This window comes from Sciurus carolinensis, chromosome 1, assembly GCF_902686445.1.
Source record: "Sciurus carolinensis chromosome 1, mSciCar1.2, whole genome shotgun sequence".
In the NCBI taxonomy this organism is placed as follows: Eukaryota; Metazoa; Chordata; class Mammalia; order Rodentia; family Sciuridae; genus Sciurus; species Sciurus carolinensis.
In genome coordinates, this window is record NC_062213.1 from 3,929,042 (window position 1) to 3,942,716 (window position 13,675).

Genomic DNA, 13,675 nt, shown 5'->3' on the forward strand with positions numbered 1-13,675 from the left:
GTAAAACCCAGGTGCCAGCTTGGCATCTGCAGACAGGGATTTTTTTTAAATTAAAAATTTTGTTTGTCAGTAGTTAAAAGAAAGAAAAGAAAAACTCCAAATCATACCTAAGTGTGGAAAATAGCTCATGGTTCTGTTTTTGGTAATATGGTGATCCAAAAACTCTCAGCACAGTACCTTAAAAATGCTGATTAAGAGATAATTTTTTTTTTCTCTTTCAAAATGCAGAGCTAATTGTTAAGAAAGAAAGGGGAAGTGTTCAGAGGCCCAAAACAACCAAAAAGCAAGAATTCTGAGAGTGAGCCCCAGAAACCATAGAATGGCCACTCCAGCCCTTTGGGAGGGACGGGGCCTCAATTTTCGACCTGCACACACTCGGAGTTGAGTGGCAGACGCATACCTAAACTTGAGACCCCCAAGGATGCATGCTTAACAGAAGAATGCCCTCCCTGGAGCAAGAAAGAGGGACTCTTGACCCTGTTGGGAGGCGGAAGAATCCCAACGGAAATGAGTTGCACTATCTTGGCATGAGCAGGAGCACAGGCTGGCAGGGGATGTGGGATGGGAAGGGTGCTCTGGGTGAGCCAGGAAGCAGTCAGCTTAAAAAAGGCCACAGAGGCCCCACGCTGCTCCCCACTGCCTCTCTCTCAGGGCCTCACTTGAAGCTCTGGAAGGGAGAGCGCTTGGTTATGTCTCATCTGCTGACTGAGGGTGTGCCAGGAGTCAGGCCTCCAGCAGGTCTCCCGTGCCCTGTGCCAGTAGGGGCAGTAGCTGCCAAGAGGCAGGCAGGACATTCTAGCTGTGTATAGTCCCATTCAGGTGGCCAATTTCAGGCTCCATGAGTTGTCTTGTGAGGGAGTAGGTTTTATGGAGGGTGGACTTAAAGAGACTCAGTCCTCCTCATATGGAAACAGTGTGGAGAAAACCTGTGATCGAGTTTGTGTGCAGTTATCAGTTCATACAGACTTGCTTCCTAAGCCCAGATGTGAAAGGAGGCCATGCTTGAAGCCAGAGAAGTTGGTTTTTCAGGTTATCCAGGAATGAATCATAGGGAGCTGGGGCAACTGGGATTCGAGCTTCCATCTTGCCCTGGCTACTTTTGGGTGGTGTGCTTACCATGGGTACTGACTGTAGGATTCCATCCCTCTTCAACACTTGCTGAGGCACTGAGTGTGGGCGCTGGTAGGTTCCTGCCCAAGAGCATGGAGCGCGGGTCCTTGGGCCATCCATCTTGCCAGTGATCCCGTGCAGAGTGATGCTTATTGGCTTGTTTATCTTCTTTTCTGCCTTGTGACTGTCAAAGGACCAGCTCTTAGTTCTTTTTTCCCTTTGAATGATTAAGACTGAAATGGATCTCATTACTTTAGGCGGATGCTTCTTAAAGAAGGTTCCTTGGTACTTGCCTTGCTTCCCTGCTTGGGAGGCAGGAAGGGAAGTTCCATTCTTACCAACTTTTTTTTGCAGATATGATGAAAATTTGAGGTATATATTTCTTTCTGTGTAATCATGGCTGAATGTAATCAGGGAGAGAAGCAACGTGCTTCCTGTGCCGGGTAGAATCTGGCCTTCGCCGTCTCCCTCCGTGTCCACAGTCAGCACTTGATGCCATCCCCAGCCTGTCGGAGCCTCCACCACTGTCTTGCTCTTCTGGTCTCTGTGTTTCCTGTGCTTCTGAGGCTGGTGGGCACTGAGCATTTTCTTGAGTGTCCTGGTTGGCTAATGTGGTCACAACCTGTGATTCCAAAGGTCTTAACCAACAAGGATATTTCCCGTTTCCTGAACCCCCACTAAGGGTTTTAGGCCTTTCCTCAATATCCACATTATTTTATTTGGTCTTTCCAACAATCACATTTATACTTGATTATCCATTACCTGCTTTTGCTGATACATAGAGTGGAAGACACGGGATGGGGCTCGGGCCTTTCTGATTCCATCATGTCCTCTCTGTCATCCTGCTAGAGAGCCAGTGCACTAGTCCTGTGGCCTGAGTTTTCCCAGTGTTGCCGCCTCCTCACTAGTGGAACAGAGTGGGTCTAAACTGACTTTGCAGCTGGAAGTGGAATGGCCAGTTACGGTGGGACCCCGGCAGCCTGTCTTGTGGGTCAAGCCTCCCTTCTTGGCATCCTCGAGCCACCTGTGTTGGAACTTTGTCTTAGCATCTGGGTGCAGAACTCAGGCATCCTGTCTACATGGCTTTTGAAAACTTAGAACAGAGATGTGCTGATTATGCTCCCAGGGATAGAGAGCAGCAGGTTAGAAATGAGTTTGGGAGTTCGATTGCATTTAAAAATTTCCTAAGAAAGCAGTATGGAGATTCTTTAGAAAACTTGGAGTGGAAACACCATTTGACCCAGCTATCCCACTTCTTTGTTTATACTCAGAGGACTTAAAATCAGCATCCTACAGTGACTCAGCCACATCAATGTTTATAGCAGCTCAATTGACAATAGCCAAGCTATGGAATCAACCTAGGTGTACTTCAACAGATGAATAGATAAAGAAAATGTGGTATATGTACATAATGGAATATTACTCAGCTCTAAAGAAGAATAAAATTATGGCATTTGCTGGTAAGTAGATGGAACTGGAGAATATCATGCTAAGTGAAATAAGCCAGTCCAAAAAAACCAAAGGTGGAATGTTCTCTCTGATGTGTGGATGCTAACTGTAACAAGGGAGAGTAGGGAGGGGAAGTGTAGAAGTTCACTGGATTAAAGGGGAAGGAAGGGAAGGGAAGAGGGATAGGAATAGGAAAGAGGGTAGAATGAATTGGACATCACTCTCCTATGCTCACATATGAGTACGCAACCAGTGTCTCTCCACATCATGTTCAACCACAGGAATCGGATCAGAATTGTAGTGGGCTGCGCCCCGTGTATGTATAATATGTCAGAATACACCCTGCTGTCATGTATATCCAGAACCAACAAGTGCAAAGTCTTTCCTGCGGATCTTGGCCTGGCATCTTGCCTGGGACCGTTTCGGGTTCCCCTGGAGCTGTGTGCTGGTCCCTGCATGCCCACCGTGCACAGCCCTGTCCTGGGCTCACAGGGCTCCACTAGGAGAAACTTCCTGCTCTGTCCATACCTGGTGCTGGGAGACTGTCATGCCCAAGGTTTCCTGCCAGGGCTCTCTCTGAGGGCTTGATGTGATTTTGATTCCGTTTGTACTGAAATGTTCTTTCATTCTCTGCTGCTGTATTGCATTCAGATGAAAAGGAGAAGCCTGCATACCAGTCAGAGTATCACAGCCCTTCATTTAAGGAGCTCCATGGAAGCACCCACGCTGCTCTGGTGGGTGGCGGCCAAGGCCTGGACCCTGTCTTGGCTGCCACCTTGTTTTCATGGGTCTCAGTGAGGCCACAGCTGAGCTCGCCCTCTCCACCCCTGTCCTGTTGGGCAGGTTTGGGTGCAGATGAAGCTCTGGGAGTGTCCAGGGTTGTGCTGGGGGCACCTCGTGCTCCGTCCTTCCTTTATGGACCTCCTCCATCCTCTGTCATGGTGCCGTCACAGGAACCGCCCCCACCTGTGCTATACGTTCACAGGAAGCGGAACCACAGGCCCGAGCACAAAGCTTCTGGAAGAAAACAGTATCTTTGTGGCTTTGGGCAAAGGTTTCTTAGGGCACAGGAAGCAATGACCTGAGAGAAACAAGTGATAACTGAGCCGTGTCACAGTGAAGTGTCTACTTGTCAGGAGGGCCCCTTAAGAAAATAAACTGGCAACAGGCTGGGAGGAAATATTTGCCAACCATATGTGACTGAAGACCGCGCTCAGAACACACAGAGAACTGCTACAGCTCAGGAACAAGACAAACGACCTAGTTTCGAGAGCGGACAGGAGATTCGAACAAGCACTTCACAAAGGAAGGTGTGCAAGGGGCCAGCAATCATATGGAAAGATGTTCAACATTGTAGTTATCAGGGAAATGCAAATTAAAGCCAGCAGAATGGCTGAAATTAAGAGACTGATAACATCAACTGTTGGTGAGCACGTGCAACTCCGTGGCATGTGGGTGGGCACCATGGCTGAGTGTGAAGTGGTGCTGGGGTCTTCTGTGCTGGGGTGGGGTCTCAGCCTGCACATGGGTGGGGGAGAGCAGTGACATGGAGTCTGGGTTCTGGGAATGTGTGGGAGGAAGCAGCGGCTTGTGGGGGCATGAGGCGGGCTCCTGGACGTGGGCAGCGTGGGGCGTGAGAGTTGAGGGAGAGGTGGGTGTGGGCGACGGTGGGTGGGCGGAGGGGCCAGGGGCTGGTGCCGGAGCCTCTCCACCTGGCGGAGCCCTGGGGTCCGTCTGGAGGCGCCTGCCTCCCCGCATCGTCCGGGTGCAGCTGCCATCTCGTTTCTTTGCTTGCTGGTCTGCTGTCTTCTTCCCACTGACGCTCAGCAGGGTCCAGCTTCTTACCCCTGGAGGCCCCAGAGGAGGGGTCTTTGCTGTGCTCACTCTGTCCCTAGCCATCCTCCTGTCTGGCATGGGGCGGGCATTCACGAGGGATGTGCTGACCGAGGGTGGAAGGGTGAGCAGAAGGGGGTCCATTGGCTGTAGGTGGGCCGCAGCCGGAGATGCAGGGCAGGTGGGGCCGACGTGGAAGCAGTGTGCCTGTGGGCCTCTGGGCTGCGTTTGGTGGTTCTGAGGGGTTCCTTTTAAATGGGGTTGTCTTGGTCCTTTCAGGCCGCTGCAGCAAAATACCATGGACTGGGCAGCTAATGAATGGCAAATTTATTTCTCCCAGTTCTGCAGGCTGGAGGTCCAAGACCAAGGCACGGGCAGATTGGGTGTCTGATGAGGCCCGTGCTTGGTCTGTAGGTACTGTGTCCTCATGGGGGTGGGGGTGGGGAGGGTCACGGGAGTCTCTTTCTCAAGCACCCTTGTCCTGTGTGTGAAGCCTCTGCTCCCCTCTGGTGACCTAGTCACCCCACAAAGTCCTCCCATTCCAATCACGGCATCCAGGTTTCAGCACAGTCTTTACAGGGAGGTGCCTCTGAGCTGGGGTGAGGAGTGCTAGTTCTGCCCGGTGTGTGGGGTGGATTAAGGAAGGCAGAGGAGGTGGCGGGCAGGCCCTGGATGAGAGGTAAGAGCGTGCAGGCTGGGGAGTGCCCAGGAGCTTTGGAGGAGGGAGTGGGCGGGAAGGGTCAGGGTGCAAGTTGGCCCGGTGTTCAGATGTTTCCATGCCCTCACAGACATGTCTGGGAGTAGAGTCACCATCAAGGCTGGGACAAGAGGGAGCCAGCTCCTCAGGTCAGCTTCCTTGTGTAGCAGGGGCCTCCAGCTGCCTTCGTCTCTCAGGACAGCTGCGTTGCAGCCAGGCAAGGGCCGGGCAGTGAGCAGGGCCTGGCTCACTGTCAGATCTTGTCTCTGACGCTCCTTGGTTGGGTGACTTTGCACAGGTTATTGATGATGCTCTGAACTTCCAGTGCCTCGTCCACAAGCTGGAGTTCTGTAGCTCATGGGTTGCTGTCTTGATTAAAGGAGGTATGCTAGATATGCCGGTACACAGTAGGTGCTTAGCAGCAGAGGTCATTATTACTACACCTCAGAGTTGTTGGGAGAATCCAGTTACATCTCTGTGAAAGAAACTTGGTTTGAGCCGTGAAGTCTTAAGTCTAAGTAACGATTCATTTTCTACTAAATGTGTAATTGTTATTTTTAGTATATTCTTCTTAAAAAACAGCACAGTTGTCTTCATTTTTTCCGTTTTTTATTTGTCTTTGTGCTGCTGGTGAGGGAACGCAGAGCCTGGCGCGTGCTTGTTAAGCCCTGCACCGCTGAGCTCCCCCGGCCCTGGCTGTGTGTACTCTGGCTTCTACCAAGTACTGTCTTTGATGGTAGCTCTTGCCCAGATTCTGCTGGACTGTTGCTTCTCTCCTCTTTTCCTTGCTTCCTTCCCTCCTTCCTTCCTTCCTTTTTTTTTGGGTGAGGTTATTTTATGTCATGTGTAGCAGACACCTTTGTGCCAGAGTCTGGGCCTTCTCCCCAGAAGGTGAGGAGGCATTTGGAGCTGTGGGCTGGTGGAGGGCTCCGTGGCGTCCACAGTGGCCCTCATATCGTCTCTCAGTGTTGCTGTGTCCCTGCTGGTGGCCATGCGCTCCCTCTCCTGATGGCTCTTCTGGCCCTTGTTGGGTAAAAGTCTGTTTTAGTGCGTTTCCTTGTTCATTGGCAAGCACGTCTGAAGAGCATTTTGTTGCTTCCTGTGCTCCAGCTCTCTGAAGAAGAAAAGATCCAGCGCTACAGCATCCTCTCCGAGCTCTACGAGCTGATCGGTTTCCACCGCAAGTCGGCCTTCTTCAAGCGCGTGGCGGCCATGCAGTGCGTGGCCCCGAGCATTGCGGAGCCCGGCTGGAGGGCCTGCTACAAGCTCCTCCTGGAGACGCTGCCCGGCTACAGTCTGTCACTGGACCCAAAGGACTTCAGCAAAGGTACCGATGTCCTGGTACTGGGATGGAAATATTGTTTCATTTCTGTTGACCTTGTGCAAGTAAGCACCTGTTCCATCTGGTGAACTTTGTCACTGGTGCTGGTGGCTCCAGGGGGGCCAGAACCCTGCCCTGCATGGGGTTCTTACAAATAGGATTCCATTAGAATGAAGAGCTCTGCTTTGGGGTTCACGCTGCAGTCTTTACAGTGGGGGTCAGAAATCACCCTTGAGCACATTGACACAGCACTTGCAGTACCTCATAGATTTCACTTAGGATATTCAGTTAACAAAAGTCAGTGAACCAGAACTATAGTACATGTGCTTATGTTTGGTGGTGAATTCTTTTTGTTCTTTAAATTGTTTTTCTTTTTTTAAATTTCTTTTATTTGGTGGCAAATTCTTATTCTGTAATATTAGTGCATGGTGACACATGTTAAAAATAAAACTATGAATCTAGTATCAAGTGTACAGAAGTGTAGAGCCCACACTGGGCAGAGCTGACTTGTAGGGTCTAGGCAGTGGCATGCAGCTTTTTTCCCCAGTTCAAATCCATTTTGTGGAGGGAGGGGCTGCCAGGTAGGGAGGAGTGAATGACCTTGTGGCTCTTGTCCCACCAGGATTCCCCAGCATCCTTTTTTATACGCCAGGTAGGCCCTTGCTGGAGGGGGAGCTCATGGTCTTAGTGATGAATCCAGCTCTGCTTTGGGGTGACATGGATTATATGGCTTCCCCCCAGATTGAGTTAGCAGCCATGTTCCTCCTTGGTTTCCCTCGCGGGGATGTCACTGGACATGCCCTTTTCTGAACGTGGATGTAACAGGATTCGTGGTGCTTGGGTCCTGTGCCGTGTGGCGTGTTGGATGAGCCTTCGAGGTGATGGTGGAGTAGACAGTCCCTGCCCTCTAGGGAAGATGAGGAGGCTCACATACCATCCCCTCGGGTTTGCGAGAGCTCGCAGGTCCTTCCAGAGCCTTTCTGTCTGCGTATCTCCAGTTGCTGTGGCAGTCCTCGTCGTCCCCTCCTCAGATGCTTCACCGTGCTGACCATCTTCCCCGAGCGTGGTTTACTCCAATAAAGCATCTCAGCTCAGACTTTCAGGATGAATGCAGACTAATCAGAACAGAGTTCTGTACACTTGTTCTGCAGAGGGCCACGTTGTGGGTGCTTTAGGCTTTGGGGCCTTGTCCTCTCTCCTTTTTGCCACTGTGCTCTGAAGGCAGCCGTGGCTGATGTGTACACCAGCTAGAAGAAGTGGTGGGCAGATGTGGCCTGCTGACCGATTTACCAAACCCCTGACTGAGAACACAGTGATGCCTGAAGTGGTTTTTTTTTTTTTTCAAACAATTTTTCTAAAATCCTTGATAAGGAGGCAGTGAGTTTGAATGAGAGAGGGAGACTTAGTATTGTAGCTGGAAGATTGCTGTCTAGGCAGGGAAGCGGGGAGGAAGCAGGTACAGCGGCCATTTCCTCAGCCCCTCACTTTTATTGCAGGAGGACACCTGACCTGGGGCTGTGCTGAGCCCTTAGCTGGGTCCGGCAGCCAGGCTCTGCCACAGGCAGGTGTGTCGTAGGAGGGGTTGGAAGCCCCTTGGGGGAGGCAGCCCTGGGTTCTTGTCTTCCCTCTCTGGAGCCACAGGGCCAGGGTTGGTGGGGCAGAGTGTCACTGGTCTGCCCCTCTGCATGTAGCCTGCCTGTGCTCCTTCCTGGGTTGGGCCCTCTCCATGAGCTGGCCAGGTCCCCACTGTCCTGTTCCCCTGTCACCGCTTGTTCACCCTAATTAAACTTGGAGTTTGACATTTGTCCACATTGGGTGTGAGTGAACGTGACTCGTTTGGGTGGGTTCACGTTGGTCTGGATCCTGTCCCTTGCTTCTGTCTCAGCCGTTGGTGATGGTTTCGAGTGGAGAGGCCAAGAGGAGGATGTGGGATCCTTTCTAACAGCCCTTGTATTCAGCAGAGATTTCTTGGTCTTGTTTGTCCTGGTGCCATGCCATGTGTGGCGGAGGGACACCTGTGTCCTGAGCCCTGCCAGGTGCTCAGCTGTGCCTGCATCCCCTTGGTGCCTCTCTCTTCCCTTTTGGGGTTTGCCATCTTACCCAGATGGATATCAGGACAGGTTCCTCCACCTTCCTGGTCACCCAATCTCCTTTTTCCCCCGTGGTGTCCCCAGAGAGATGGGATGGGAACTGAGATTCTGTGACTGGCACTTTCTGACGGACTGAGTGGTAAGAATGGATGCTGGTGCTCCTGTGCTTCTCCTGCGGGCTCTGACCCCAGAGCTGGGGAACCTCCTGGGCAGCTGCCACGGGGCTGACCTGGGAGCCCAGCTCCCCGCACACCTGAAGAGGAGTGCATGTCTTCCCCTGCCACTTCTTTCTTTGTTTCATTGGTGGAGAGGCCTGGCCGGTGCTGTGGGGGTTCCGCATGACTCTGAGAAGACCTGGCTCATCCTGGCCTCTTTGCGGGTGGGGTGGGCTCTTGCTTAGTGTTGTTTCTGCTCAACCCCATTGGTAATGGAGAGAGGAAGGGGTTCCAGGAGTGAGGCCCTGGGACTGGCTGCCCGTGGGGGGTGGGGACAGAGGTCAGTTAGAAAAGAGGGAGGGTGTGATGAAGAGTGGGAGCCAAGGTTAGACTGAGCAGGGTGAGGAATTTGGGATCCAAATAAGGTCATCCCTTCTCCTGTGACCAGCATGCTTTACAGGAAGCGCCGCGGGGACCAGGCCTGTGGGCGGGTGAAGCGATGACATGGCCCTCAGGGAGTGTGCGCTCCTGTCCTCACTGGTCTGGCTCATGCTCTTGTACCCACCCAGTGCCTCGCATCCTGGGGACTGGCCTAGGGTGCGCATTCCCGAGCGCCTGCCTCCGCGCAGCTGCTTCGGCAGCCCAATCGTAAGCAGCTTTCTACTCTCCAGAGGAGAAACGAGGTAAACCGGGCTTGCTGCTGGTGGGTGGCGCCTGGCTGGGACCTGGGAGATGGAGTGTTGGTAGGCTTGCCTCCCGTGCGGTCCTGTGTCCAGGCAGCACGTTAATTGGCCAGAGAGGGCCCCCAGCAGGAGAGGTGTGCTGCCAGCAATAGTGTGTGAGCCCACGTCTGGGAGCGCACATTCTCTGCCAAAAGACAGCACTGCCGTGTGTCCACATGACCAGCACCTGCCTGTCTTTCTTTTTAAAAACAGGTCACTTAAGAATTTGTTTTTTTCATATTCTTCCCATCATCACGCTTTCCCCTCCGTGATTCTGTTATTTAAAACATTTATTTTTTAGAACAGTTTTAGGTTCACAGCAAAATTGAGTGTACAATATAGAGTCCCCTAGTCCCCACTGACAGAGGCACAGCTGCCCCCTGCCAGCATCACCACCAGGGAGAGCACTTGCTACAGCCCACTGCCCGGAGCCCAGTCTGCATCAGGACTCACTCTGGGCTGGTCTGTGGATTTGGACAAATGCGTAATGACACATGTCCACCATCACAGAATCACACAGAGCGTGTCCCTGCCCTGAAGGCCTCTGTGCTTTGTCTACTTGTCCCCTCTTTCTCTGCCCCCTGGACACTGTTACCCTTTTACTCGAGCCTCCGTAGTGTCCCAGAAGGCCACGGTTGCACTTGAAGGGTGCGAAGCCTTCTTGGATTGGCTTCCTTCACTGGGTAACATGCAGTGAAGCTTCTTTCATGTCTTTTTCATGGATTATTACCTCGTTTCTTTGTAGCCTTGGAGATACCACCATTGTTTATACAGTAGGCTAAAGAATCTTGGTTCACATCTTGATTTCTTGCAAGCCTTGGAAATTCTGAATAAAGCATCCATAGTATTCACGTGTAAGTTTTGTGGGGTGTAAGTTTTCAACTCCTAGGGGTAGATGTCAGGAGAACTGTTGCTCCTTCACATGGTGAAGGTACATTCAGTTTGGCAGGAACCCACCGGACTCTTGCACGTGGCTGTGCCGTTCTGCTTCCCCGCCAGCCATGGAGTAGCGTTCCCCGGGCTCCACACGCTGCCTGGGGCCCGGTGATGTCAGTGCTTGGGAGTCTGGCCCTGCTGACAGTGTTGAGGGTGCCTGTTGCTGTTTTAATTTACAGTGCTTTAAGGACATGTGATGTTAAGCTTTTTCCATGTGCTTATTTGCCACCTGAATATCTTCTTGGGTGAAGTGTCTGTTCAGATCATTTGCCCATTTTAAAATCAGGTTGTTTTGTTCATTTCGGGAGTGCGTGGTGTGGTTCGAGTGACCGCCTCCATCCGACGTCTTCCGCAGATGTTTTCTGCCAGTCTGCATCTTGTCCTCTCGTTCCCTTGGTTGTGTTGTTCACAGAGCAGAGGTCTTCAGTTTTAATGACATCTGGGTACTGGTTCTCTCTTTCATGGACGGTGGCTTTGGTGAGTGTGAAAGTCATTGTATACCAAGAGTCACCCCCACTTCTGTGTTGGCACCTAGGGTTTACAGTTGTGCACCTGTGCGTTCCTGGTATTTGTGCAGAGTTCGAGGTCTGTGTCCAGATTGTGGCCGAGCTGCCGGATGTCCTGCTGCTGCGGCCCATCCGTCAGGAGGGACGGCCCTGGTCTGTGTCACCTTTGTGCCTTTGTCAAAGACTTGCTGATGGTGCTTTGTGGGTCTATTTCTAAGTTCTCTGTTCTGTTCTGTGGATCTTTTTGTCTGTTCTCACACCAAAACCACTTGGCCTTGATTGTTCTAGCTATGTAGTCAGTCTTGAAGTTGGGGATATTTTTATTTATTAAAAAAATTGCCCTTATTGGACATTACAGAAACGGTTGTTCACAAAAGGTGATTGTTCACATTCTCATGGCAATTTCCTGGTACATGCAGTGATGTACCGGGGAGCTGCCGTGCCAGGCGGAGCTGCTGCCTGCTGTCTGGCCCGTGCAAGAGCCCTGGGCCTCACTGCTGGGCACTGCCTGGCTCAGGGCTGGGCGGGCCTATTGCCCCACACACCTCGCGAGGCCGTGGGGTGTCTGTCCCACTTCGACAGCCGAGGCCTCTCAGTGAGCGGTGTTGTACGTTTCTCACTGCTCAGGGAGCGGAACCTGTGAGTCCCACGTGCTGCACCAGGAGAAGGAGGCTTGGTAAGGTGAAGTGCTGTCCCTGAGGTTGGAACAGTGGCCCCCTGCTGTGTGACCATGCCCAAGTCACCAGGTGTCCTGAGTCTGTGAAGTGGGGAAGCTTATTGAGCTGGAGGGAGGTCATTACAGGGTCGGGTCAGCAGTGCTCACAAGGAACTTAGGACAGTGCTCTGCAGGTTTAGGACCAGCCAAGTGCTCTTTCCAGAGCTTCCAAGGCCAGTGTGAAGAGGCAGAAGAAAACACACCAAGTCAGGGTGCATCTTCTTCTGGTGCCCACCCAAGCAGAAGCAGGTGTCGCTGGTGGGGCCCCCTCCCTGGCTCCTGGTGGTGTTGATTGGAGTTCAGGGCAGAAATCACTGGACAAGCCCTGGAACCATGTAGGGTTTACATTCAGAAGGCTAAGAGTTACAGGTGGAAGAGAAGAGCGAGGAGGGAGAGTTGAAACTCAGCTTTGCTGCGTTCCTGAGGAACCTGATGGGACTGGGGTGGTATTTGGGAGAGGGGAGAGAACTTCAGGGTAGTCGCACTGCCACTTTAAAGGGAGACGGGGAAGTATACTTTTTTTTTTGATGCTGGGGATTGAACCCAGGGGTGTTTAACCATTGAGCCACATCCCTGCTGTTGCTCAGGGCCTTGCTGGATTGTGAGGGCCTCCCTAGGTTGCTGAGGCTGTCCTCCAGCTTGTGGTCCTCCCGCCTCAGCCTGCTGACTGCTGGGATTGCGGGTGTGCCACTGTGCCTGGCAGGGAAGGGTATCTTAGGAGGGTTCCATCCCCATGTGGCACCCTTCTGAGGCACTTCAGGGACGTGAAGTGGAATTGCTCTCTGTTACTTTTTTGGTATTCTTTGATGTACCCAGGCTAGCTTCAGGGTGGAGCAGGCCACCTGCGCTTCATGAAGGTTGCTCCCGAGTTGTCTTCATTTTCCTTTCCCTACTGAGAGCAGTTTCTGTCACGTCTGAAAACGAGCCAGTCTTCAGTCTTCCAGCAGCTCTTCTCTCTTTCAGGGGTCTCCTCCCTACGCTCCTGTCCGACTTCTTCCTTGTTTCTTGAGAGAGGCCCCCTGCGGCCCTTCTGCCTAACGCACTCCTTTCGCTTCTCCCTGAATGCTGTGGTGTTCCCGCAGGGTGCTCACACCGTTTTACGTGTGATTTAGGGACGCGTGGGGTGATCACTCCACGCCCCTGCTGGGCCCTCTGTGCACTGTGGCCCTGGTATGTGGGGTGGGTGCCTGTCCTGCAGGTCAGGCCAGGAGCAGCCGCGGCGTCTGTGGCCACTCACCGAGGCAGTGTTTCTTGCTCTTCATTGGTAGGTCCTGTGAATGAAGCATGTTTCTTTTGAAAAACAAGACAAGCAAGCATGCTTCCAAGTGATTTGGAACATTTTACTTGGACTCATTTCAGGAGGGGACATTTGCCATCATTTCATGAGAGATCAGGGAAGGCGGGTGAGGGAGTGAGATCAAATAAAGGAAAAATGGTAAATGTCAGCTGGCTGTATTTTTAATTAAAAATAAAAACCACTTTAAACCCTGTCTCCAGTGGTGCCCTGGAGCTCCACCAGAACCCCGCGCCGGGGAGGAACAGGCGACCTGTTGGCGTTCCCTGTCCTGTAGCAGCGCCTGTCTCTCTAGTCGAGCGCTTCCTGGGGCTGTGGCATCCCGTCTCCAGGGCCCCACCCCTGAAGGTTGGGCAGTGCCTCCTGCTCAGCCTTTTCCCATGTGAGGTTGGATTCCGCCAGGAGCTCCTCTGAAAGAGGCTGCTGCAGCAAAGTGGATCTGCTAAGTGACCGCCATCCACGCATGCAGTAAACCCCAAACTGGTGGACTTTCGATTGTGAGAGAACTTTGTCACTGAGTCCGTCACATGCTGCCAATCTGTCTTGAGAAAAAAGAATCCTATGCTTTGTCAGAGGAGCTCTTCGAGCCACAAGAGATTACCACTTGCACACTATCTACTGCTGAGAAAATTCACACTTGGTCTTACTTACAATCACCTGTGGTAGGAACTGCATGATCATCTGCTTTCAAAAGATCAGCACCGTGATATTTACCCGTTCCTTGTGAGAGAATCTTGGTGTTGAAATTGGCTGGAATTGGGTCTTTTTGAGGCATGGCTAGGTTAGTCACGACACTGATTGCCTAATTCTTTTTAAAATTTCAACTCTTGGTGTGCGATGGCCCCAG

General features: G+C 52.1%; 1 protein-coding gene across 5 annotated transcripts in view; it reads left to right on the top strand.

Moving 5' to 3' along the window:
* Trappc9 (trafficking protein particle complex subunit 9) overlaps positions 1-13,675 on the top strand; it is a 533,127-nt gene that overhangs the window by 45,960 nt on the left and 473,492 nt on the right. For all 5 annotated transcript variants that reach the window (XM_047546065.1, XM_047546089.1, XM_047546081.1 and 2 more), the window contains one exon: positions 6,200-6,416. In XM_047546065.1, the coding sequence (XP_047402021.1) occupies positions 6,200-6,416 (217 nt within the window). The remainder of the gene's footprint in view (positions 1-6,199; positions 6,417-13,675) is intronic.